The following is a 25370-nucleotide window of genomic DNA, read 5'->3' on the forward strand; positions in this document are numbered from 1 at the left end:
ACACAGACACATCATTGTACAACACAGTAAAAAAAAGAAAAAAAGACGACTTAACAAAAAGCCTGTCGGAAGAACGAGTTTCATTACACACAACTCAGGAGACTGAACGTTCCCCCGTGTCTCCGGGACAGCCCTCGGCCGGTTTCCAGTTCCCCCAGTGGATGTGGAGGGAGGTCCCGGCTCACTGGGCGGGCACGGCCAGGCGGGGCAGCAGCGGCGCTGCCTTCTGGCTGCGCTCGGCCGACATGTGCTCCAGGCGCTCCGTGTAGAACCCGTTGAAGTCCAACCTGGGAGACAGAACACACCAGAGGTGGGGGACGCTGTGGAGGAACCCCCCCGGGGCCCCCGCAGCGAGCCCCGGCCCCGCCTGCCCCGGGTGGGTCCGAGCAAGGTGGGACGTCTGTGCTGAGCTGCAGGTGCTGGTGACACCTCTGGTGGGCCTGTCCCTCGACAACAGGCTCAGTGTCACCTGTGCTTTACATCCCAAACACATCGGGAAGGACCAAACGCTCCCAGCCCTTCTCCAGAGCTGCAGCTCGACCCCCCAATGCTGCTGCAGTGTCACCTGGGGACAAGGTGCTGGTGTGAGGGCTCCTCAGTGCCTTCCCGGCCACTTCCCACCTCCCCTTAACACCAGAGGATCACAGAATACCCTGAGTGGGAAGGGACCCCCAAGGATCATCCAGTCCAGCTCCTGGCCCTGCACAGACACCCCAACAATCCCACCCTGTCCCTGAGGGCATTGTCCAAACCCTCCTGGAGCTCTGGCAGCCTTGGGGCCGTGCCCACTGCCCTGGGGAGCCTGGGCAGTGCCAAATCAAGACCAGACTCCACCACCACTGAACTCTGGTACTAATTCCCACAGGAAATCCACGTATTATTCCCTGTAACTGTGCTGTGGTTTCCATCCCCACCACCTCCTTGCTAACACTGGAATGCTTCAGACAGATCCACGATTTTGGAAGGTTCTCAGCTACAACCACCAAGTGCTGCTGATGCTTGTAAACACCTCTCCAAAACAGGCAACATCAGGGATACTGTAATCCTGTCTCCTTGATAATCCTGAGATGCCACAGAACCACCCATTCCCACACCTGCTGCGACCTTCCCACGGCAGATCCCAAACCAACCACGGCATGTGCAAGAGCTGCAAGAGCTGCATGTGCAGCTCTTACCCTCATGTGCCCTGGGACACTGAATCAGTGCAAGCCTGTGAATCACACCAAAGTTACTCTCTCCATTTCTCAAATTAGGTTGCTCCAGAACCAACTGAATGGGCACAATATTTGAGTTTCATGTTGCTTAACAACCTCACACAAACGGCAACAAATTGTTCCTTGACATTTTTTGGTGCCTGCAGAAAACAGAGCCTCGACAGATGGAATTTATCTGTTGCTCTCTCCTGGTTGAAAAGCTTACATTGCTTTCGTCCTTCAGGAATTGTACCAGGGAAACCTGGCACTGAGGTGAGTGTACTGACCAAGTTTTGATTCAAACATAAGGTCAGGACTCGGCTACATCACTGCTTTGAGGACCTGCTCCATTTCTAAAGCTGTTTTATTGTTGAATTGCAGATTTTTCTTGGCTTCCCTTTCAGCTGTTTTCAGGTTTTAATGATCTGTGATAACTATTTCTTAAGAATTTGCGTGGTGCTGCCTCAAAACCTGCTTGCACTGCAGTTTCTTCCTTTGTAGCTGGAACTGGGGTTTGCATCAGTGACTTACTCTGAGCTCAGCTTCCTCCAAACTGGTGAAGGAAGGATGTCTGAAAACCGCACCGATGGTAAGACTTCTAAGAATGTGGACTTAACCCTTCTGACAAAACCCCCTGTGCTCCAATTCTTCTCCTTTTCACCCCTGGGATGTGAAGGAGTAACTGGAGAGTTCCTGCAGTTGCCAACCCTCTGTCAGCACTGCTGCTGATGGAGCCAGGGAATGGCTGGAGCTGTGCCAGGGCAGGGTCAGGTTGGATCTCAGGGAAAGGTTCTTCCCCCACAGGGTGGTTGGGCACTGCCCAGGCTCCCCAGGGCAGTGGGCACAGCACCAAGGCTGCCAGAACTCCAGGAGGGTTTGGACAATGCCCTCAGGGACAGGGTGGGATTGCTGGGGTGTCCTGGGCAGGGCCAGGAGCTGGACTGGATGATCCTCGAGGGTCCATTCCAACTCAGGATATTCTATGATTCTATGAGGCACCTGAGCAGGACTTGGGCACACCAGAGATCTGTAAGTCACCTGTGAGCTCTTAAGGAAACCCTCTGTACCTCCATCATCTGTTGTTTGAGGCCACCAACAAAATCAACAGCTGTGCCTCAGTTACTATAAACTGAATAACCACTAACCAGGATGGAATAAAGGATAAGCAAGTACCACAATTGTGAATAAAGGGCTATCCTGTTATCTACCTGAAATGCTGACCATCACCCTCGAAAAGCACTCCTATAAAAAGGTTATAATTTATAAAAAAAGACTGGTATGTCTTATAAACTCTTCCATCTCTTTGTCAAACATGTTACTTCAGATGGCAACCGTCTCCGCTCCGGCTCTCGGGTTCCTGTTGCCATAGAGCCCAGGCCTGGAGCCAACAATCCCCACAGGCTGAACGGGAGCTGAATGTCACCCCTGGGCACCCACCCTGGGGCTTCCACTCCTGAAACCACTCCTGAGCAGCCTGCAGGGATGGAAAGACATGTCCCATGTCCCATGGCCTGTTAACATCCACCACTTCCACCGAGGAAATGTTTGTCAGGAGAGGTCCAGCTGTGTCCAACGTCTTGGTGAAGACTCAAGTGGTTCCAGGCAGTCCAAACTGGGATGGGGGGGACTTGATAGTGATGACAGTGCTGATGGCATAGACCCAGTATTTCCTCAGTGGAACTGGGGCATGGAAATAATGGGGGGCAAAGGACCCAGACCTTCTTCTGAGCCACTGGATGCAGCTTAGGTCACGTTCTCAATGTAAAGCATTTGGTAACAGCACTTGGTTTCCTCAGAGCGCCCTGAACCACCACACTTCTCCTTTTCCCTGAAGAAGGAAGTGCTGCCTGCAAAACCCAACCTCTCCATATTTGGAAGAACTGGCTCCAGAGGTTTCCCAGCTCAGGAGTCACCCGTGAGCCCCCTGAGTGTGGGCTGGGAGACACAAAGGTGGAGGGCAGTCCCTGGCCATGGCAGCAGGGACAGGGCACAGGGCCAGGCTCCACAGTGCAGCACCAGCCTGTCCCACCCCTCTGGCGGGTGTGTGATGCTGACACAAGGCTCTCCTGTGACCAAGGTAGGTAATCTGGTCTTCAGCACTGTGCTGGCCATGCCCTGTGCCCCCTGAGCAGCTGGATCATGGAGGGAGTCACCATCAGGATCTCCTGGATGGAGCACCACGAACGAGCCTGGCTGTTAGAACTTGTTCTGGCAACGAGGAAAATGCAAGTGCTGGATGAAGAAGGAGGCAGAGCTGGAGCACTGAGGAGGAGGAAATGTTCTTGCCTGGATGACTCAACTGCTTGTGGTCCCCACCCCTGAATCCAGCCCGACTCTGGATGCTCCTGTGACACCCAGGAGTGATGGCAGCCAGGGAAGAGGGAGAGCTTAATCCCTTTGGCCCTTTCCTACAGATGGATCCTGCCTGTGACCTACAACAGCCTGATGAGGATGAACAAGGATGCCCAGGCAGATGAGGGATGATATAAAATGTTGGGAAGGCCTTGATAAGCTGCACCTGCACCTCCCAAAAGGATTTGAAGAGACTTGGCTGTCCTGGCTAGAACTGAAAGGAACAGCAACCACTTCTGCAGTTGGGGCCTGCACTCACAGCCACAAAAACAAGTCTTGGAAATCTGGGAAGTCTTTGAATAATTTCCAAGAAGAGGAGGAGACCTCTGACTCTGGTCACTTCAGAGACAGAGTGAAGCAGAGATTTTAGGGCTGTGGAGAAGCCCTAAGTTAACATTTCAGGGACTCAGCACCCACCCACAGGGGCAGCTCTGGAGCTGGGAAGCTCCTCCCCTGACAGGGGGGTGGAAGCAGGAGAGCTCAGAGCACCAAGCAGCCCTGTGGCACTGCCTGTGAGTATCCTTAAATGAGGAATACAATCCTAGAAGGAAGAAGCCAAGGTATTCTCAGCAGTGCTGTGGGAGCTGGTGGGCTGGACTCCACTCCTGGAAGCACCAAGGTAGCAGTGATGACAGGGTCTAGTGCTCAGCCTTGGCCTCAGCCATGGGAACACCTCTCAGCTCGAGCAGGAGGCCAGGGGCTGGGTAAGTGTGTGGGAGTTGGCTGGACAAGAAGTTCTCAGAAGAAAAGGACAACTGGAAGAGCAGCTTCCCATGGGAATACTTCACCAAACAGTGTTTGCAAAGGTTGGGACCAGGATCCCTCGACAGCCCTGCCAGATGCTGTTAGAAAAGGACAAAGGCTTGAGGGGGGGACAACAACCTCCTGAAAAAAACACTGCTGAAACCTTTCCTCTCTCTGCTTTCAGGGGTAGCACATCTCAGCAGAGCTGTGAGGGTTATCAGCCAGCCATAAAAGATGGGCTTCCATGATAATTTTATTGAAAACACACAGGTTATAAACCCAGCAGCCAAACCTCCATCTCCTCTCTCTCTCTCTCTCTCCTATCTTGTGTACCTGACTTTTGGGTATTTCCAGAGGAATTCTGATTTCCAAGAGGCTGTTTATTGAAAGAAATGCAGTATGTGAATTTAAAACAGCCACTTTATGACCAAACCCCTGCACAGCTTTCTCATCATGGGATACTTATGCTGTATTCAGGAATCAGAGTATTCACTGTCTCCAGAGTGAGACAATCCCCAGGGAAACTTACACTACATTTATAACATTAATAAACAAATTTCACATAATTCAAAGGAACGTGCTTTGGGTTTTTTTTCCAAGCTTTAGGTTGAAATTCAAAGCAGTGTACAATGATAGAATGGACTGGGTTGGAAGGGACCTTAAAGCTCATCTGCTTCCAACCCCCTGCCAGGGGCAGGGACACCTTCCACTAGACCAGGTTGCTCAGAGCTCCCAAATATATATATTTCTCGTGCTTCCAGTGTTTTCACTGATGCACAGTTATAATCAGCGATTCCTGAGCTGAATTTGGGCCCCACATGAGGGGAAGTTACAGACAGAAAAGGCCTGGCTCACCTGTAGATGATGTTGAGCATGCTGTGCTCACAGTCATTGGTGCTGTAAACGCTCAGTTTGTCCAGCAGGTCCAGCAGATGTGTGGAGAAATTGCTGTCAAACTTGTTGATGGTGGCTTCAAAGCCAGATGTGAGGTGGAGGTTGTCAGCATGCTCTGCTAAAAGCTGCAGAGACAAAGGCAGAGTGGCCCCATGTGTTTGCTCATCTGCCCTTGCCAAGGAGATACAATTATTCCCTCCTCTTCCTAACCTCCTCAGAATTACTGCCATGACACTTCCAAGACAGTTGCAGAGTTCTTAGCGGTTAAAATCCTTGCTGTGCCCAGCCTGGGAGAACCCTGGAGCAGATCCCAGTAGAGTTATCCACAAACAGACCCAGTAGAGTTATCCACAAATACATGCTGCCACTGGTTATTTTCAAGCAGGAGGAAAAGACATGAAGCAGAAAGTGTGTGCTGCCCAAGACAGGCCGCAGAGCACACCAAGCACACCCTCTGTGCATCCAGGGACAGAAATATGGACAAGACAAATATCCCAGGTATGAAGGCAATGGGCTGCAAAGAGCCCACCTCACACCCCAGCAGAGCTCTGGAAATCAGAGAGCTCTGGTGCTGCAGGAAGCCTCACTGGGGGTACCCACTGCACAGTGAAAATACAACTAAGAACCTAAAAAACAGAGCAGGGACTGCTGGGGGAGACAGGGCCTCCAAAGAGGACTTTGAGACCACCGCCCACAGTTCCACAGAGCCTGTGCTTTCGGGGTGCTCTGGGAACCAGGAAGGTCTGTCTGCAGGAGGTGGGGCACTATCCTGACCAGCCTGCCCCCCAGGCAGAGGGCAGGGCCCGGCCACCCCTGCCCGTGTCCCACCTTGTTGGTCAGCTTCTTCTTGGCCGCCTCCTCGGCGCGCTCCTCCTCCGTGGGGGGGCCCAGCATGGTGCCGTGCTCCAGGGTCAGCCTCTCCAGCTCACTGTCCAGCTTCATGCTCTGGGTGAACCTCTGCCAAGGGCACAGGGGTGGGGAAATGGTCAGAGCCCCTTCTTTCCACCGTGGCAAAGCAGGAGGCTCAGCTCTGCTCGCCCTGCAGCTGCTGAACTCCCAGGACAGCCAGCTCTGAGGCTCAAGTCATGATGGGGACACACAGATCTCCCTAAACCCAGAGGAAGGTGGGGTTTTTCAAAGCCATGGGCTCCCTGGTGCTGGCCAGAATGTGCCCAGTCTCCATGAGTCTGACCCTGGAAAGAATGTCTCTACAGAGCCCTACAACTTACACCCCACATTCTGCTGCAGGACTGGCTGGAGAGAGGGAATTCCACTCACGTGATCTCAACATGGAAAAAGGAGAGCACAGGGAATTCTGTGGAGCAAGAGGCCCCAGAAACCACCTGGGAGAGGGTGTGAGCCATCAGGCTCTAAAGCCTGCTGACAGAGGGAGCTGAGGCTCCTCCACGGGCGCTGAGCACAGCAGGGGCTGGCAACAGGGACTGTCTCAGCTGGCTGGCACCCAGAGCAGCTGGCAGGGCTGCACACACCTGCATGCAGTTTGTGAACATGACACAGACAGACATCAGCTTGGAGAAGATCTTGAGCAGCTCGGGGTTGGTCAGCATGCAGTCCTTGAGGCAGTTGTCCAGGAAGCTGGTGTGGTGGCTCAGGACATCGTCGATGTTGGACGCCTGTGTTGGGACAGGACAGCAGTGACAGACCAAAGCAGGGTTCATGTGCTGCACTCTCCCAAAGCTGTGCCCCAGCACCCTGCCCTGACAGGGATCTCTCAGCCACGCTGGTGAGAAGCTCCTCATGTACCTTCCAGAAACATCCTGAGACTGAATCTGCATTATTGCCTTCAAAGGCTTTTAACCTTTGATTTGCCACATCACCTCCTCAACCAAATTATCCTTTCCTTAATCACCCAAGCCCTCCACTGGAAAGGACAGAGTTATCTGCTTTATGAACATGCACTTCCTTTGCTTTTAAATGTGCCTGTCATGCCCACTCCCACCTTCACAATCTCAGCGAAAACAAGTGGAAAAGAGAAAAACAAATCAAAGAACCTTAAATGTCAATAAACATATAAGGCTTAAAACATACAGGTTATTCAGCAATGTGCTTCAGGAGCCAATAAGGAACTGGGACACGCAGTGCTGCAAGGATTCTGTAAGATTTTTGTCCAGCTCTGCTACTTCAATGGGCTGTTTCAGTCCTGAGTTTTAAATGATAGACTAAAACCCCCCTCTCACTCTGTACAATTAAGGGATGTCCTGAAGCTCAGAACAACTTCTCATTCCTGGTTACAGACAGGCAGGTGGGACATGAGCTGGGAATGTGTTCTTCTCCAAGATACAATAAAGGCATCTTGCATGCCCCTCATGAGATAAAAACTGATTCTTGCAGTTTTTTGTTAATTAACTTCTGGGGAAGTTACTCGGAGCAGTGAACCTGAAATATTCTGTAACACACCTGGAAAATCCCACAGCTCTGGACATCACATCTCTGTGAAAGGAACCAAAATGATGCCTTGCCCAGATCCCCTCTCAACAGGCATAAGTGAGCTCAGCCCAACAGGGAAGTGAGCTGAGCCTCTCCCAGATCACACTGCAGTGGAAAAGTGCTCCAGCCTTGCCCACCTGCAGTGGGAACAGACACCTGACCCAGGAAGGCCCTGTTTAATACTGGACAGCCCTAACATCCCAGTTCTTGGCAGCTGCATGGAAGAGAAGGCACAGACTCCATTTTTAAGAGCACTGTAAGTCAGCCAAGGAATCAGCTGGTGATGCTTGGACTGGTTTATGATCTTTGCACTCTGCATCCTTCTTCCTTTTCCACAGTTCTCTTTCTTCTGGGTATGGGAATGTTCAGCAGAACAGCCTTTACATAAGAGGGTGCAGGGTGTGAGCTGGGCAGAGGCAGGAGGATGCAGCACAGGGAAGGGGTATATGACTGATAAAGCAGAAAGGTGATGCAGAGCAGCAGCACCACAAGTGCCTCCAACAAAACCAACAGACTCCTGCAGCAACTGGGATTGGGTATTTTTTGGCCTATATTAAATTTGCCAAGACCTCCATTCCAACTTCCCTCAAGCACCCACACTCACCAACTTCAGGTTCTTCTCAAGAATGTGCCATGTTGGCTCCATCACTTCAAACATCATGTAATACTGGATATTCTGCACAAAATTCAGCATCCGCTGCCGCAGTGTGAAAGCACCAGCAAACCTAGGGGAGAAATCACACCCACACAGCTCAGAGCTAGCAAATGCCACCAAGAACTATCACCAGGCTTGCACAGCGAAGCAGAGCTAAATATTTCTGTCCTAGCAAATTCCCTGCTGCAGTGTGAGAGGGATTATAAAGCCAATGCAAACCATCTCTGATTATTTTCCATGTATCCCAATGGTTTTCCCTCAGTTACCAGAGTCAGAGTTTTGAACCTCTGGTAGAATGGACAATGACTTTGAATATTTGCCTTCGTTCAACTAAAATTTTATTATTAAATATTAAAGCAATTTTACTAGTGTAACTACTGAGTGAAACCTAAAATGTTATAATTTGAGCTCTCCCAGCCCGTAAAACACTTGTAAGGATTTTTTTCGTGTCAATATTATCTGAGCCATGTCCTGATGTACCTAAACAGCAAGAAGGAAACCCAAAACTGATCCAGCTGAAAAAAAAGAAAAAGGCCATACCACTTAGCTGAATGCAGGGAGAATTGCTTGGCTGTCTTATTGCTGATCCACACGTTGCACAACTGCCTTTCCACATGTTTGCAATAGAACATGTGTCTGAAAAGCATCTGGTACCTTGTCAGTGCTTTCCTGGAAAGAAAGGAGAAACCCATCCAGTTCTTGATTGACAGACTAAGCTGTGAAGGCTGAGGCTGCTCAAAGGTAAAGAGACTCTACACAATATGTTCCTCACGCCTTCAGACGCACACAAATCACACTGAAACAATCTGAACCAAAGGAAAAAAGAACCACATTTGTAACCATCCCAAAGAATTTCTCTCCAAGGAGTCCCTCCTCCGTGTTTCCTGCCAGTGGGTACATCACCAACCTCCTTCAACCCCCTCCAGCTCCACTCACAGAGGTCACTCACACGGGGGGAGTGAGGGCTGAAAGCCCGTGGTCTTGTACCCACTGCTGTGATCACCCAATAATTCACCAGGATTTTCCAAAGAAAGGAGAAAAAAAAAGCTGTAACCAAGCTACAGGCAGCATTACCCCAGCAGCAATGCACTGTCACAAGCAGATGGGGCTGCTTATTTATAGCTCCAGGGACTGGATTCGGGTCTGTGCTCAGACACTTGAGCGTAGGTGTCTGCACAGCTCCAGTCAGTACAGTTCAGGAAACCTCACCAAAGCCTATTTTCATTTCCACAGCTCCCATCAGAGCTAACACACTCCACTGGAAAGAAAGAGACGCAATTCCCAAGGCATCACGTCGCCAGAAAAAGTGATCCCACGGAATTTTTAGAGGGGAAATTAAGGGACGAATTCATTGTTGGCATTTAGCAATTCGACATCTGTCACCTCACCCCGTTCATGCCACGCTGCTTGTCCCACAGCAATGGGTCTGCCAGGGTTTCTCCAGGCAAACAAGAGGCATATCCCTGTGGAAAAACGAACCATTCCCTCACAACTCCATTAAATGCAAAATAGTTTGCTGTCAATCCCCTACCAACAGCCTGTACAGCTCCAGTTTGCAACCAAGGGATACCAGAAAGTGCATTTTTCTTCTGCTCTCCAGGTTTGAGGAATGTTTGATTCTTGCATGGAGACCCCCTTGTGAGAGTTCCTATTCTCATGGAAGATACTTCAGGAAGCCAAGGGCATGTGAGATCTGGGTGACCAGTCACAGGTGAAACCAAGGACCAGGCTGGGAAAGCATCCCTAAGAGAACTGGGATTGTTCAGCCTGGAGAAGAGAAGCTTTGGGGTGACCTAATTGTGGCTTTCCAGGGCCTGAAGGGAACCTGCAGGAAACATGGAGAGGGACTTTTTACAATGGCCTGGAGTGCCAGGACAAGGGGGAATGGCTTCAAAATGAAAGTGAGGAGGTTTAGATGGGATTTCGGGAAGAAATTTTTCTCTGTGAGGGTGGGGAGGCCCTGGCACAGGTTGCCCTGGAAGTGTCTAAGGCCAGATTGGATGGGGATTGTCACCTTACCTGTTTATGATAAGGGACAGAGGCCACTTAACGATGTAGTCAAAGGAAAACGCTTCCAGGCCGCTGAGGGTGAGCTCTGTGGGGTCTGCACTGATGATGGCCTTCTCCTGCTTGGTTTCTATGGCCAGCACTCTCAAGAGCTGCGTGATGAGGTCATGGGGCATCAAGTCAATCTATAAAGGAAGAGCAGGAAAAAAAATGAACCCACAGGTTATTCACAACTACCGTGCAGCACGTACAGAGTGCACGTGATCCGAGTCACACCCCAGTCACCACACCAACCTGGGAAGCAGCAGGTTCCCACAGGCACACAGATCTCCCCAAATCATGGCAGGCCTTCTTGCTAAATTCTGCTTCCATCCATTCTTACCTTTAAATCATCCTTGAAAGGGTCTGTGTTGGCTGTGCTCATCCTCAGGGCCAACTCCAGCAGGGCCTCCAGCCTCGTAGTTATGATGTCGTCCACGGGCTTCTTAAGCTCCTCTTCTGTGAGGTCCATGAAGTGAACAAAAAAGTCCCCTTGATCCATCAGGAAATAGTGTTTTATAGATCTGCTCAAGAAAATGAAGGGACAATTGATTATTTTTTTTTTAAAGCCCAGGTTAATCCATATCAAACCCAAAGGAACAAAAGCAATCGATTCAACCAGGCCGCTGGGTTGGATCACAGAATGTTCCTCTTCCTAGAGAACACACAGCCATAAATAACCAATTTGAAGACTAGTCTTTTATGGATGTCTCCTCCTCCCTACCCCCTCAGTCAGAACACTTTTGTGCAGTCAGATCAGGGCTGCTGCTGTTCTTTTTCTACCTCAAAAAATTCACCTCAGAAAAAAAACCTACGTATGCAACACATTGCTGGGCACAGGCTCCTGCTATCCTGAACAAATCCCAAATCCCCATGGTGTGCACATCCTGCTGAGGGGCAGCAACCAGTTCAGAGCAGAATCCTGGACTCCTCTCACTGAACAAGTATCTGTGCAGATTTTTTTTTAAGTCCAGCAGACTGTTGTTATAATAAGACGCATAAACTTTGAATTTTCACATGGCACCACAGAGGGTTAACTGCACTGGGCCTGGAACTTGGAGATAGCTCTGAGGTGAGCCTGAGGATTAACCCAGAGCCTGGCCAGAGATCACACATGATAACTGCAGGCTTTGGAGCAAAAATAGGACCCTCACAGCCTTAACACAACGTGGATGCAGACTCCTGATCTAACTGGGCTAGACAAAGCCCTGACCTAGTTTTGACAGCAGCCTTCCAAGGAATTTGGACTAGAGACCCCCAGACATCCTCTCCACTCAACATTCCTATGATTTTAGCCTTCTCTTTTTTCCTCTCTTCAGGTAAAAACCCCCAATCTTATTTTTTAGGTCAAACTTTCTAACAGAAATAGAGAGAACAAACTGATAATATCCCAAGAGAAGAAGGGTAACTACAAAGTGTCCCCTATAAGAAGCAATCTATTTATCATGCATTTAGTAAGATAAATCAAACCTTAGGTGAGCCACCAGCTCTTTCTCCTCCATCAGGAAGTCCAGGAGAACTTTGCTAGCATAGTTATATGCTTTTTCTATTTGTTCCACATAGGCTCTCTCTTTCAAAGTATAGATGACCTCCTTGGCCACAGGGCAGGTAACATCTCGCCCACACTCCCTCACAACATTTAAATATTTCCCTAAAAAGAAAAGCAAGAATGACCCACATTCATCCCCACTGTGCAGCCAACAGGGAAACTTCCACACCACCACCTTCAAGACGTGCTGCAAAATGTTTACACCCAGTTCTACTGGGAAAGATTCACACACCTTTCCAAAGATGACGCAGAATTTTAAACTGGGCACCTGGTATCACATTTAAGGACACTGAGGAATGGTTTTGTTTCCCAGTGGAGACAAAACATCTCTGCAGATGGTCTGAAACTTTGCAGGTGTGGTGCTGCTCTTCAGAGGGGTTTGTACTTATGGACAGTGTTGGCCACCAGGTTGCTTGTTTCATTTAACCCCCCAAATTAGCACTCAGGTGGCCAAACCTCAGCTGCCCAGCTCCACCTAGCTGGAAAACCCTCCCCACAAAGCAGCAGTGAGACAGACAGCTCCCCTTGCTGCTGGACTCCTTCCCATGCCTTGTTTCATTTGTAGGATTTGGTGTTCTTTTTAAATCTGACCCTTCTATTCCTCTAAATTCAGAGGGCAATGCCATAAACTGGCCAGGCCTGAGGATGTTTCTGTTACCTCTACACAAAGGCATGTCCCGAGATTCCTCTCACATCAGCAGTGCACCTGCACCTACCTGTGCTCAGGATTTTGTCAGCCATTTTCTGCAGGAATGAGGGAATCTGCTGCTGAACAACAGTGTATCTTTGATCCCAATACTTGTCATTGTAGTCCTCCTGAATCTTCTCCTTCTGCAGCTCATGTTCCTCCACCATGAACTCACTGGACAGAGAGGAGATGTTCAGAAGCAGGAAGTGGTACAATGAGGATTACTTTTTTCCCCTGTAAACTGGCAATATGGGCTATCAGCAACAAGGTCTCATGAGAACACATCCCAGTCAAGAGCTGAAATCAGTCTGTATTTCAAGCAAGAGCAGCATTAGGCTCCTAATCTGCAATCAACTACAACAGAAGCAGAATTTCACAGGGTTCACAAACCACATTGTCTGGTTGTCAGTGCAGAGGAAGCTGCCTTTGTCTGCCTTAATTAATTCAGGCATTAATTTAAGGCATTATTTCAGCTATTTTAACCTGAGCTTTGCCCCCGCTTTGGATTCTGAAATGCAGCATAAACTATTAAACACAGAGAAATGCTTCAAATGATTCTACAAAACCCCCAAAAAAACTTCAGAGAGGGTTGTTCCAGGCCCCCAGGCTATGCAGATTCGACAGAGAAGATTTTAGCTTCATTTTCATCCCTTAACTGTTCTTTACCTGTAGGGATCATTGATGATGCCTCGATATATCCACTTCTCCAGGATTTCAAAATAAGGCACACTGGCTGCCTTGGTTAAATACAGGCACAGCTCCTGGGCCTGGCTGTCCCCTGTGTAATTGAAAGTCTTGTCATGGAGCAGGCTCAGGGTGGATCCTCCCATACACTCACCCTTATCCACGGAAGTAGCTGGAATTTAAAAATGTAGATATAAGGCACTTACATCCTGAAATGTCCTGAAAAAAAACCCCAAATGGTCCCCAGACTAAAAAACCCTCCAGGGCAGGAGAACTGAACTCAGGCAGACACAAGATACACTGTGGCTTAAGAGTCCAAAAACCTCTTATGCTGTGAGGGGACCACGGGTAGAGATCCACTTTCCAGGTGGGGATGGAAGAAACACACACTCCAGTGACCCCAAACCCCTCTAATCTTAAAAGCCTTGGCTACAACACTGCCACGCATATGGCTCCAACACCAGGATTTAGGGAGGTTATTAGGGAAATCTGAACAAATATTCAGGTCCAGATAAATTCTCTGGGCTGAGTAATGTACAAGTGTTCTCACATCTGTGACCAACAACATCATGCAATGGCACAGTCCAGGACTGGACAATACCAAAAGGGCAAAAGGTACCAGAAGGGCAATTCCAGCTGGAGAAACAGAAAGAAATGTTCACAAAGAGGGTGGTGATGCCATGGGAAAGGGCCCAGAGTGGTGGGGGATTGTCCAGACTTGCCTGGACGTGGCCCTGAGCAACCTGTTGTAGCTGTAAGCAAGGGGCTGGACTGGGAACTTCCAGGGATCACTTCTGGTGGAACCAGTGTGTGGTTATACATCCACACACAGCTGGGGAGGAGTTTGGAAAGAAGCTGAGCAGAGCCAGCAGTGGTGGATACAGCTGATGGGAAGGGCATGGCTGTGAAGGTGAAGGACATGGACGTGTCTCTTGACAGCTCCAAAGGGCAGGTTCGGCCCTAGAGCTCTCCAAAAACAGAGCAGTGCCCTGACAAGCACAATTCCCCTTGGCTTTCTCCTTTAATAAACCAGAAAATTAAAATGAGACATGCCCTGCCTGTATTGCTGCTCTGCACAGTTCTCAGAAGCTGTCAAAATGTAATGACTGCATTTGGGGAGTTTACCAAGTGAAGCCAGAATCTCCAGGGTCCTCATTGTGGGCTGGATATAAAACCACAGCTTCTGCAGCGACAGAAGTCCCTGTCTCTGAAGGTGTTCCAGCTGGGTAATTAGGATCATGTATTCCTTGATTAGAGTCCTCATGGCAGCAGCCAGAGCATGATTCACCTGTCCATACTCAAAGGAAGACTTCTCCTCTATAAACCTGTAAAAAGCAAAACAGAAACTCTTTCAGGCAAGGCAACTTCTACCATTTTCAGGGATTTTACCTTCAGGACACTGTACAAGAACACAATGTGCTGGAAAACACACTGGTCTTCAGCTTGAGTCCCCCTCTCTGTTTCCTGGTAGGAATGGGGAATACACTAGTACACTTCCTAGCAGGGAAAGCTATGGGAAGATGTTTCCTCTCCAATTGCAGGGGAACTAAAATCATTTGCAAAACCACTGTGTAGAAAGAGAGAGGCAGGATTTTCAGGGTGATTGTCTTTGCATAAGCAACAGATCAGAGGCCAGGAAAAGATCTCAAGAGGCAGGAATGCGTGGGGAAAGCACTGGTGCTGGATTCTGACACCACATGGCACAGCAGGGATCCATCTGACCAGATTCAGATGGCTCCAGACATGTCAGTGGAGAGAGACAGATGCCTCTGAACACAAGTCATATCATCTGGAAGGAGATGTGTAGAAGAGGTTGGATGAATCACATCCTAAAAATGCTTCTTTTTTCTTTGCTGATCTTTTAGGGACTCTGAAGCAAATGTAGAAACTGCACAGCAAACATCTGCTGTTAGGGAGGTGCACCTTATGCCAAGACCTTTCAACAATTAGTTAAGGTATCTATGAGAACAGTAGGTTCTCCTGCTCAGAATCACACAGAGGTTGTCTAGTCCTCGATGCCCAGAGGAGGGCAAAAAGCAGGAAACATGGAGAAATTCATGGGAAGAGACAAACCAGAATAGTTGAACAGATCCTAATTGCACTTGGCCTGAATTTACAAGGTCAAGTCTGGAAAAAAACCAAAGGTGTGTGAATGAAAAAGCAAACTGGCAGCACAAAAGAAAAACCCAGCAAAAGCAAATGCAGCTAAAACCAACCCAAATAAATTGTCACTCATCTTATATCCCCAAGGGTTTAAATTAAGCCTGGAAGTTAACAGTTGCAGCATGACAGATTCCTTATGCTCAAAGGAGAACCTCCTGCTCTGACAAAAAACAGCTTGGGCACCTGGTGACAGCAGAGTAACTTGCTGCCACAGGAAGAATCCTGGTCACCAGCTCCTTGATGGACAAGTCCAAGTTGGGATCGACTGAGAAGGCTCTGTTCTGCCTGCCCACGAGAGGCTGTGCTGTGATGTACCTCCCATCCACACCAATCAGAACGTACAGCAAGTCCTCCACAATCATGGATTCCTGGGAAGCCAGTGGCAAGGAACCTGTTTCCAAAGAGAGGACAGAAAAGGGGACACAGTCAGGACGTGCCAACCTGATCATACACTCATTTCAGTCTCGTACCTGAAGCTTGGAAGGGACACAAAGAGAGCAAAGGGACATCACACAAAGCCACGTCAGGATGTAGAGAAATAAAACTGAGCTAGGGTCAGCTCCAAGATAATCTGCCTTGCCTTCCTGGAAAACAATCCTTTGCTCATTCATACCCAAAGCAACCCAAGTAGGCAGGGCTACACATCCCACACCTGTGGCCAAGAGAACACCACCCACAGCTCAGGCTGCTGATCCTTCCACCCTGAAGGGCTCAGTTACACTGGACTCAAGGAGTTCCATTCTCATCAACAACTTCCCAGAGCTCCCCTCCACTGAAAGACTCAAATATCAAGAAACCAGCTCAAATACAGACACAAAGAAATGCCAGCCCAGCAAAAGCTGCAGGTGAGCTACAAACTGTGGAGTCTCTGAATGCTGCAGTCAACTACACACCAGCTGTAAGAAGCATAAAGGACCCAAGTCCTTTAATATATATATAACAAGTGCATCAGAAGGTCAGGGAGCAGAGTGGCTCCAACTACAGCAAAGCTTATCTCATGAAACAAGGCAACAATCAGGGAGGTTGTTACAGTCTTAGGAGTTTTGTGGATTGATGAATACTCCCTTGTCAGGCACAGCTACAGCATTTTCAGCTGAGAATACAGATGTGACTCTCCTACAGTTGGATTTTACGGAGGCTGTGACTCGAGAGGAAAAGGATTAGATCCCATGGAGTGGGAATTCAGCACAGGGTAAACGCTGTGAACAAAATAAGTTTGGGTTAATATTTGGGTTTTTTTTAACCTGCTCTTCACCTGGAGAGTGCAAGGAGCCAGGTTTTGCTTTCATCCTGAGCGTGAACATCTGAGCAGCTTCTGAACGAGTACAAACCACTACAAGTCAGTGCAATTTTCTCTGTGCATCACATACCTATTGGTACTGTTGTGTCAGTGCTTAAACTGGTGCCAATTAAGAAATCCCCAAGAAGTGCAGGTCTCTCATACACCCAGGATGGAAACACTGGAATGGGCTGACCAGAATTCTTCTTGTTCTGCTTTTCTCGGAGGATTTTTCGTGTAAGCTCAAGAGGCTGTTGGGAAAAGAGAGAGGGAGAAAGAAGGGAAACAAACCCCCAGGAGACATTCAGAAGGCCAAGAAATTTTTAATTTCAAGCAGAAATTGACTGTAAACGGATGGACTTGAGAACATAAAGTGGAATAGCTGCTGTTTCAGCAGCACAGAGTAGGGTTTAGTTTGCCAGTACCCTTTAGTCTATTGGTCTCAGTGCTGCAGAGGTGATTTTTTTAATACATTTGGCCTTTTCACCAGGGGATACATCAAACAATGCCTGCCCACACCCCTCCCCACCAGCCTGGGTGCAAGGGCACACACAGGGGAGCAGGATGGGGACATGCACAACCACCAGGCAGTGGTTACAGGAAAGCAGCAAACCCCTTCCAGAAGCAGTAAGCACAAACATCCTATTCCAGGGGCACTGAACACCTCTGAACTCAGTGCCAAATGCAACCCAGACAATCCACCCACAGAGAAAATGATGGAGTTTTTCACTCTCAGTAGGAGTCAGTGAAGGAAGTGAGCTCTTAAAGACTGAGAGACTTTCCACCCCCAGCTCTGGGTCTCTGACACTAAAATAAATGGAGTGCAAGATCAATTATCAGCTGGAGAGGCTTGTGAGATGTACAGCCTACATGAACACTTTGAGCCCCAAGAGCACAAACACAGGGCTTACAAAGGCCATCTCTTAAGCTCCACAAATGTGTGTGTGTGTAATGGGATATGCACAGGCTCAATTTACTTTCCTACTTACACCCTGTGTGGGTGATCTGCTGGAAGGACCCCAATTTCCTCTACTCCCCTAACAGAAACAGGACTTGTATAGGGAGAAATATGAAGTTTGGGTTGGGAGGGACCTTTTCTCCCAGGCAACAAGAGATAGGACAACAGGAAACAGCCTCAAGCTGTGTCATGGGAGGTTTAGGCTGGATATTAGGAAGGATTTCTTCACTGAAAGAGTGGTTAATCACTGAAACAGGCTCCCCAGGGAAATGGTCATGTCACCACCTCTGGAAGTGTTCAAAAAATGAGCAGATGTGGCACTTGGGGACATGGTTTAGTGGGCATGGTGCTATTCAGTCCAAGGTTGGACTTGGTGGTCTTGGAGGTCTCTTCCAAGATTTTTTATGATCCTGTGATTCTCTTCTTGACAAGAGGCAGGGCACCTCTGCTGCAGTTCAACCTGCTCTAGTGTGACTTTGTTAACTGGCAGAGGTCAACAAAGTTGACACAGTTTTGGCTACAAAGGACAGAGCTGCCTGAAAGGGAACATCTCACTTCTCCCACCTTGATGATCCCTGGACCAAAACTGGTCCAAGCAGTAACTCCAGTCACTGAGTGACCTCTCTGACAGTGCCAAGTAATCCCAGGGCAGGTGGCACAGGTGACACAGCATGTGGGGCATGAATCACCTCTCTGCAACCTGAAATTTAGGTCTTTGCCATCATGGGCTGGATAAAACTCCCAGGGACTGGAAACATGGAAACATGGCCCCCAGGTGGCACTTCAGTGCCCATGGGACAGGGTGGCAGTTTGCCACTGTCATGTTGATGAACCTTCCACTAGCCCAGGTTGCTCCAAGCCCTGTCCAGCCTGGCCTTGGACACTTCCAGGGATGGAGCAGCCACAGCTTCTCTGGGCAACCTGTGCCAGGGCCTCCCCACCCTCATAGGGAAGAGTTTAACTATGAATTTAACCTTTAAGAACTTGACTGTAACTGACTGAAACAGGAAAAGGCCACTTTTTATTAAGAACAGCACCAAGATTTAATCTGATCTGACTAACAAAAAGCAAGACTTTGTGCCCAAAGCTTGGGAGGAGCTCTGTACCTGCTGTGCACTGGAACTGGCTGTGACACTGCCCAGCTGCTTCCGCAGCTCCTCCAGCTCCTGCAGGGAGATCTTGGAAGTAGATGAGGGGATGGAAAAATTCGTGGTGCTGCTGGTTGCTGCATTTGCTGCGAGTTCTGCCCTTTCTTTAGCATTTTGTTGCAGATAGTGGAGTGTCTGTACATACACAAAACAGAGAAAAGACTTTGTGAGTGCTGGACAGCACACACTAAGGCAAAAACCATATGACCATAAGCTTGTTGTGCTGAATCCGACCACAGATCTCTCTGTCCCAGTTTTCCACGGATTATATCAAGGGGAGTGTAATTCTCAGTAGTGCTTTAATAACTCAGTAAACGCTAGAACTGGTTATTTATTGATTTTTATGGATTTCACCATCAGCTGTGCTCAAAATCATTGCAGTGCTGCTACTGTTCAACACCCATTTCTAAAGCAAACACCAACCTCTTTGTCTTCAGTGAGTTTTGACAGCAGATAAACTAAAGAGTCCAGATGCCTCGTGTTTTTAGACTTCAGCTCATCGTATTTCTTTAAAAAATCTTCAGGAGTTCGAGTAAACTCTGCTATTTTTACCTGTAAAACACCACATTACTATCAATTACAACTAAAATTAAATTGAATTACAGCAAACATGCAGCTCAGGCTACACAGATGTGAACTTTCAGACACAGTTAGCAATTTTCTAGCACTTAAAGCTTGACTGGTGGATTGCTTTTAAAAGCAACAATAAAAAGCAGTATTATGGCCATAAAAGTATGCCTGGTCATGAGGGAGCTGTAGAGAGTGAGGAGGTCTCCCCTGAGCATCCTCCTCTCCAGGCTGAGTGCCCCCAGCTCCCTCAGCCTCTCCTCACAGCACTTGTGCTCCAGACCCTTCCCCAGTCTCACTGCCCTTCTTTGGACACTCTCCAGCCCCTCCATGTCCTTCCTGAGCTGAGGGCCCAGAGCTGGACACAGCACTCCAGGGGTGGCCTCACCAGTGCCCAGTCCAGAGGCAGAATCCCTTCCCTGCTCCTGCTGCCACACTCTTCCTCAGCCAGGCCAGGATCCATTGGCCCTCTTGGCCACCTGGGCACACTCTGGTTCATGTTCAGCTGCTGTCACCAGCCCCCCCAGGTCCCTTTCTCTCCAACCACTCTGTCCCCAGCCCGTGGGGCTGCCGGGGGTTGTTGTGGCCAAAGTGTAGGACCCAGCATTTGGCCTGGTTGAACCTCATCCCCTTGGAATCAGCCCATGGATCCAGCCTGTCCAGGTCCCTCTGCAGAGCCCTCCTGCCCTGCAGCAGCTTGACACTTCCCCCCAGCTTGGTGACATCTGCAAATCTGCCGATGGTGGCCTCGACCCCCTCATCCAGACCATCCATAATGATATCAAACAGATATTCCCAAGTCTTCCCACTTCACACCCGTAACTGCGATTCCAGATGAGATCACCCTGGGGGGGGTTTCGTTTCCTTCTGGATGACCCGTTATGCCCAAGAAGAGCCGGGGGGGTGCTGACCTTGGCGCTGTGGGCAGACACGTTGGTGGTGACGTAGGGCGTGCGGTTCTTCTGCAGCAGGTCGATGTAGACCTCGGCGCCCTCCCCGCCGTGCACCCGCAGCAGGCTCAGCAGCTCGTTCACATCGTGGTGGATCCTGAACTCGTTCATGCTCCCTCCTCGGCCTGTGGGACACGGGGAAAAGCAGGGAGTTGTTGTTTTGTTGTATGAGCTGAATGAAAACGCGCCCGGCGCACGCGACGCTTCCAGCGCGGAGATGTTCGGCTGGGATTAAGGGAATGTGCCCAGAGGAGGCAAATAAAAACCTTGTGGGGCCTGATTTAGCTACACTGGCTCAAACCCCACCTCAAACAGGGGTGGGCCAGCAGAGGGATTTTCTACCTGCAAAGTCCCTGAGTCGAGGTGGGAAGCCCCGTTCGTGCCCTGACAGCTGGCACTGCTTTCAGCAGCACGGCCACGCTGCTGCTCCTGAACTCACTCAGAAGCAGTTTTTCCCACATTTAGCATCTTTATATTCCACTGCCCACTTTATTACGACCAAGCATCGAATTCTGCAGAGTTACTTAAATGAGAGTCTGAGCGAGGCATCGTGACAACAACCAAGGAGTTTAATGCAACACCCTGCACAGATTGTATCAGGCAGACACACGCAGATCCATGGATCAGGCACACGGACACACTCTTGGTTTGCCAAGGTCAGGGTATTGTTTAGGCTGGAATGGCTGCGGGTGCGGCGCTGGGAGCGGGATCGCGCCGGGCGGGTCCCGCTGCATCCCACGGCGGATCGCCCGGAGCGGGACCCGGGGCAGCGCCTCAGCCCCAGCCCGCTCCATCTCGGCCCGCTCCATCCTATCCCGTCCCCCTCCATCCCGGCCCGTCCTGCTCCATATCCCATCCCGGCCCGCTCCATCCCGACCCGTTCCTCTCCAACCCGTCCCGCCCCGCCCCATACCCCATCTCTCCCGTATCCCATCCCGTCCCGTTCCTCTCCATCCCCCCACGTCCATCTCCATCCCGTCCAGCCCCACTCCATACCCCATTCTGTCATCCTGTCCCGCCCCACTCCATACCCTATTCTGTCATCCCGACCCGCCCCATATCCCATCTCTCCCACATCCCATTCCGTCCCGCTCCATCCCCTCCCGTTCCTCTCCATCCCCCCGTCCATCTCCATCCCGCCCCACTCCATACCCCATTCTGTCATCCCGTCCCGCCCCATATCCCATCTCTCCCATATCCCATTCCGTCCCGCTCTATCCCGTCCCGTCCCGCTCCATCCCGTCCCGTCCCGCTGCATATCCCATTCCATTCCGTCCCGCCCCATATCCTATCCTATCCTATCCTATCCTACCCTATCCTATCCTACCCCATCCTATCCTATCCTATCCTATCCCTATCCCTATCCCTATCCCATCCTAGTCCCAATCCCGTCCCACCCCATCCCTACCTGTCCCGCCCGGAAGTGCCTCCCCGGGCGCCGGGAAGCGCGTCCCTGGCGTTGCGCACGCGCAGTGCCCGCGGTGTCGCCGCGCCGCGCGCGCCCCGCGCACGCGCGGTGCCCGCCCCGCCGCCCGCCATGGCGGCGCTGCCGCTGCCGCCGGGGCTGCGCCTGCGGCTCCGTGAGGGGATCCCGCCGGACCCCGCCCGGGAGACCCCCCGGGAGCCCCCCCAGCTCCCCCGTCAGCCCCTGCCGCCCTTCACCTTCGCCCCCCGCCGCCTCCGCCTCGGCCCGCAGCACCCGCTGCTGGAGGTGAGGCTCCCCCCGCAGCAGGGGGGTCGGCGCGGTGTCTTACAGCCCTGCCCGCCCGCCCACGGCCCTCTCTGCTCCTCTCTAGGACGGGGACGTGCACAGGCACCTCTACCTGCAGGGCGTCCTCACCAGCCTCGAGGAGGTGGCCGAGAGACCCAAGTAAGTGAGGCGGGGGCTCGTCAGCACGGCCGCGGACGAGCCCTGAGCCCTGGGGTCAAGGAATGGTTTGAGTGGGAAGGGACCTTAAAGCTCATCCAGTTTCACCCCCTGCCATGGGCAGGGACACCTTCCACTGTCCCAGGTTGTTCCGAGCCCCGTCCAGCCTGGCCTTGAACTGATCTTGGACGTCCTCAAGCTCTCTGGACAACTGCAGCCGGGGCAGCTCCAACTAGGAAGGCTAAGCCCAGGACACAGTCTTTGCCTTGCTCTTATATGGAAAATCGAGGAAGTACTTTGAGTGTTGTGTGAGGTTTTCCAGTGGATACCTGTTAAAAAACCATTGGCACAACATTATCATCCATAACTGTGACTTTAGGGTCAAACAGCACTTATTTATTGCATTACTGCCTTGTTTATTCATCAAAGCAGGATGATAATTGAGATGATCCCAAAGCCATACTTGCAAATAAGAGTAATCAAATGAAAGTAGTCAGCCATTGGAATGGGCTGCCCAGGGAGGGGGTGGATTCTCCATCCCTGGAGGTGTTTAAGGACAGACTGGATGTGGCATCAGTGCCATGGGCTGGGAACCACAGCGAGGTTGGAGCAAGGGTTGGACTTGATGATCTTGGAGGTCTTTTCCAACCTGGTTGATTCTATGATTCTATGAGAATTGCAAATAAGTTTCCAATGGCACATAAGTTTCTAACTGCCAGCACCATCAAGATCTCGCTTCCGTTGCAGCTGGCATTTAATTTATTACTCATAAAAAGTGCCACTAGTGTTCATCTGGTGGAAGGTGTCCCTGCCCATGGCAGGGGGGTTGGACTGCATGGTCTTTATGGTCCCTTCCAACCCAAACCATGCTGGCATTCTGTGATAAGGTCACCTAGAGGGCTGTTTTCAGCTGACCTTGAGGCTCTCACTCAGCTCAAGGCGTGGCTGTCCCGGTTTCCCCGCAGGGTGTCCGAGTTCAGCTGCCACATCTCCGGGTGCTGCCAGGTGTTTGACACGCTGGAGGGCTACGAGCACCACTACAACACCCTGCACAGGAATGTCTGCTCCTTCTGCAAGCGCTCCTTTCCCTCAGGGAACCTCCTGGATATCCACATCTTGGAGTGGCACGACTCGCTCTTCCAGGTCATGGCCGAGAAGCAGAACATGGTGAGTTGCCCTGCCCAGCCCTGGGCTCGGGGCTGGAGTGCATTTGCCTCTTGCAGTTAGGTCTTTTTTCCCCCTCCTTGCCTTTCAGTACAAGTGTTTGGTGGAAGGCTGCCCGGAGAAGTTCAAGAGCAGCAAGGACAGGAAGGATCACTTGGTGACTGTGCACCTTTACCCTGCTGACTTTCGGTTTGATAGACCCAAGAAAGTGAAAAGGTAACTGCAGGACGTTCCTCCTCTCCTACAAGGACAGGCTGGGAGAGTTGGGATTGTTCAGCCTGGAGAAGAGAAGCTTTGGGGTGACCTAATTGTGGCTTTTCAGGGCCTGAAAGGAGCCTGCAAGAAACATGGAGAGAGACTATTTCCAAGAGCCTGGAGTGCCAGGACAAGGAGGAATGACTTCAAAATGAAAGAGAGGAGGTTTAAATGGGATTTTAGGAAGGAATTCTTCCCTGTGAGGGTGGGGAGGCCCTGGCACAGGTTGCCCAGAGAAGCTGTGGCTGCCTCTGGATCCCTGGAAGTGTCCAAGGGCAGGTTGGATGGGGCTTGGAGCAACTTGGGCTAGTGGAAGGTGTCCCTGCCCATGGCAGGGGTTCAACTGGGTGGGCTTTTAGGTCCCTTCCAACCTAAACCATTCTGTGATTCTAAGTGAAATGTGTCGTGCTCCCAGTACTTGAGGGAGCAGCAGGTTGAGGATGGGAGAGCAGAGTGGCTTGGCCAGCCAGGGGTGAAAAGGTAACGGTCACCTGTGGCACCAGTAGGTCAGCTAAAGGGGAATTGAGCCTGTGGAATGAGTTAGGCTTTTTGGAGTGAAGAGAAGGACCTGGGGAGAGAGCTGTGTGCGTGCTGTGTATTCATTAAGTAATGGATACTTAAATAGAAACTCAGGCAAGCCCCTCTCTCTGGAGCCGAATCCCTGTGCCTCTGTGCACTGACTCATCCCAGCTGGACTCGTTTCCTCATGAAATATCCTTGGCTCTGGGCTTACATGGCAGCCACTGAGCCAGGATGTAAAACTGTGTCCCTGCAGTGTCCCCAAGCACACGAGCTGTCCCACGGAGCAGGGCCCCAGCGTGCCCATGGAGGTGAGCGTGGAGACAGCAGAGCAATTCCAGCTGGACCCCATGGAAACAGGGCCTGGTGAGGACATGGAGATCCCTCAGCCTGCAGCCAGCCCTGGCCCCTCACTGCCAGAGAAACGGCTCTACAAATCCAGGTCTGTGCTTTGGCCTCCACGGGCCAGAGAGTCTTACCAGCCCTTGGCACTGCTCAGTGTGTTCCTGTGCTGAAGATAAAAGAGGCAGGAATTCCTTGTGTGTTTTCAAAGGCATTTTTAAAAGAGGAAATTGTGGAAGGGCAGAACAGGCCACTGCAGTGTTGGCAAGGCCCTGTTGGTCTGCCCACCCAGGATCTCTTCCCGGGGTATTGCAGGATGGTGCTTCTGCTCTCCTGCTCCTCGCAATCAACCACTGCAACTGCCCAGTTACTACATTTGGTAACACTTACACGTGGCTGGAAAAAGGGGAGAGGCCTCCAGAACAGGAATGTGCGGAATACACAGGAAAGCCAACCAGGATTTCACCCATTTTTTTATTACTTTGTTGATTTAGATGTCCTGCTCTTTCCACTCTGGGAGCTTAAAATGCCACACAGAGCATCGCCATGAGGGATAGGCTGTTAATGTGGATTAAAGTCTGTCTCCCTTTCCAGGATCCCATCCACAATTTGCTTTGGACAAGGTGCCACCCGAGGATTTAAAGGACCAAGGAAGAAAGTCTGAAGGTCAGTGGGGCAGATCTGTGCAGGATGAGCAGATGTGGGGCCGGTGCCGCCCACGCCGTGGCCGAGCAGGGATATTTCCAGTTCCACTCCACATTGGGAATAAGCCACCCAAACCAGTTAAAGCTCCACCAGCATTTGAACACGGGTTCGTGATGTCAAACGGAATTGGGCCAACCTGACTGAGTTAAGAATCCTCAAGATTTTAGAAAGGGGAACCCAAAATGTGTGGTGAGGTGTTA

The 25370-nt window shown here is 50.6% G+C and overlaps 2 protein-coding genes across 4 annotated transcripts; one reads left to right on the top strand and one right to left on the bottom strand.

The window, feature by feature from the left end:
* Positions 1-29: 29 nt before the first annotated feature.
* TUBGCP2 (tubulin gamma complex associated protein 2) lies at positions 30-21800 on the bottom strand. Of its 3 annotated transcripts, none has more exons than XM_027692998.1 (18): positions 21727-21800; positions 20280-20443; positions 19225-19353; positions 18760-18936; positions 16787-16946; positions 15600-15807; positions 14379-14578; positions 13236-13425; positions 12598-12743; positions 11803-11983; positions 10676-10856; positions 10306-10478; positions 8827-8955; positions 8236-8356; positions 6674-6817; positions 6012-6140; positions 5145-5308; positions 182-287 (listed from the first exon to the last, which is right to left on the bottom strand). In XM_027692998.1, the coding sequence occupies exons 2-18, from the start codon at positions 20427-20429 to the stop codon at positions 182-184; spliced, it is 2688 nt and encodes an 895-aa protein (XP_027548799.1). In that variant the 5' UTR covers positions 20430-20443; positions 21727-21800. The 3 variants fall into 3 exon arrangements, with proteins under 3 accessions (XP_027548798.1, XP_027548799.1, XP_027548800.1); XM_027692999.1 differs by lacking the exon at positions 21727-21800 and adding an exon at positions 20916-21079; XM_027692997.1 differs by lacking the exon at positions 21727-21800 and having other exon boundaries at positions 30-287; positions 20280-20943.
* Positions 21801-21855: 55 nt separating this feature from the next.
* Positions 21856-25132, top strand: ZNF511 (zinc finger protein 511). Its single transcript, XM_027693008.1, has 6 exons — positions 21856-22029; positions 22115-22188; positions 23151-23352; positions 23441-23565; positions 24380-24565; positions 25060-25132. Exons 1-6 carry the CDS (start codon positions 21856-21858, stop codon positions 25127-25129), a joined length of 831 nt encoding a protein of 276 aa, XP_027548809.1. The 3' UTR covers positions 25130-25132.
* Positions 25133-25370: the final 238 nt, after the last annotated feature.

Source organism: Neopelma chrysocephalum, unplaced genomic scaffold (assembly GCF_003984885.1).
Source record: "Neopelma chrysocephalum unplaced genomic scaffold, ASM398488v2 Primary Assembly neopelma1_89, whole genome shotgun sequence".
Lineage (NCBI taxonomy): Eukaryota > Metazoa > Chordata > Aves > Passeriformes > Pipridae > Neopelma > Neopelma chrysocephalum.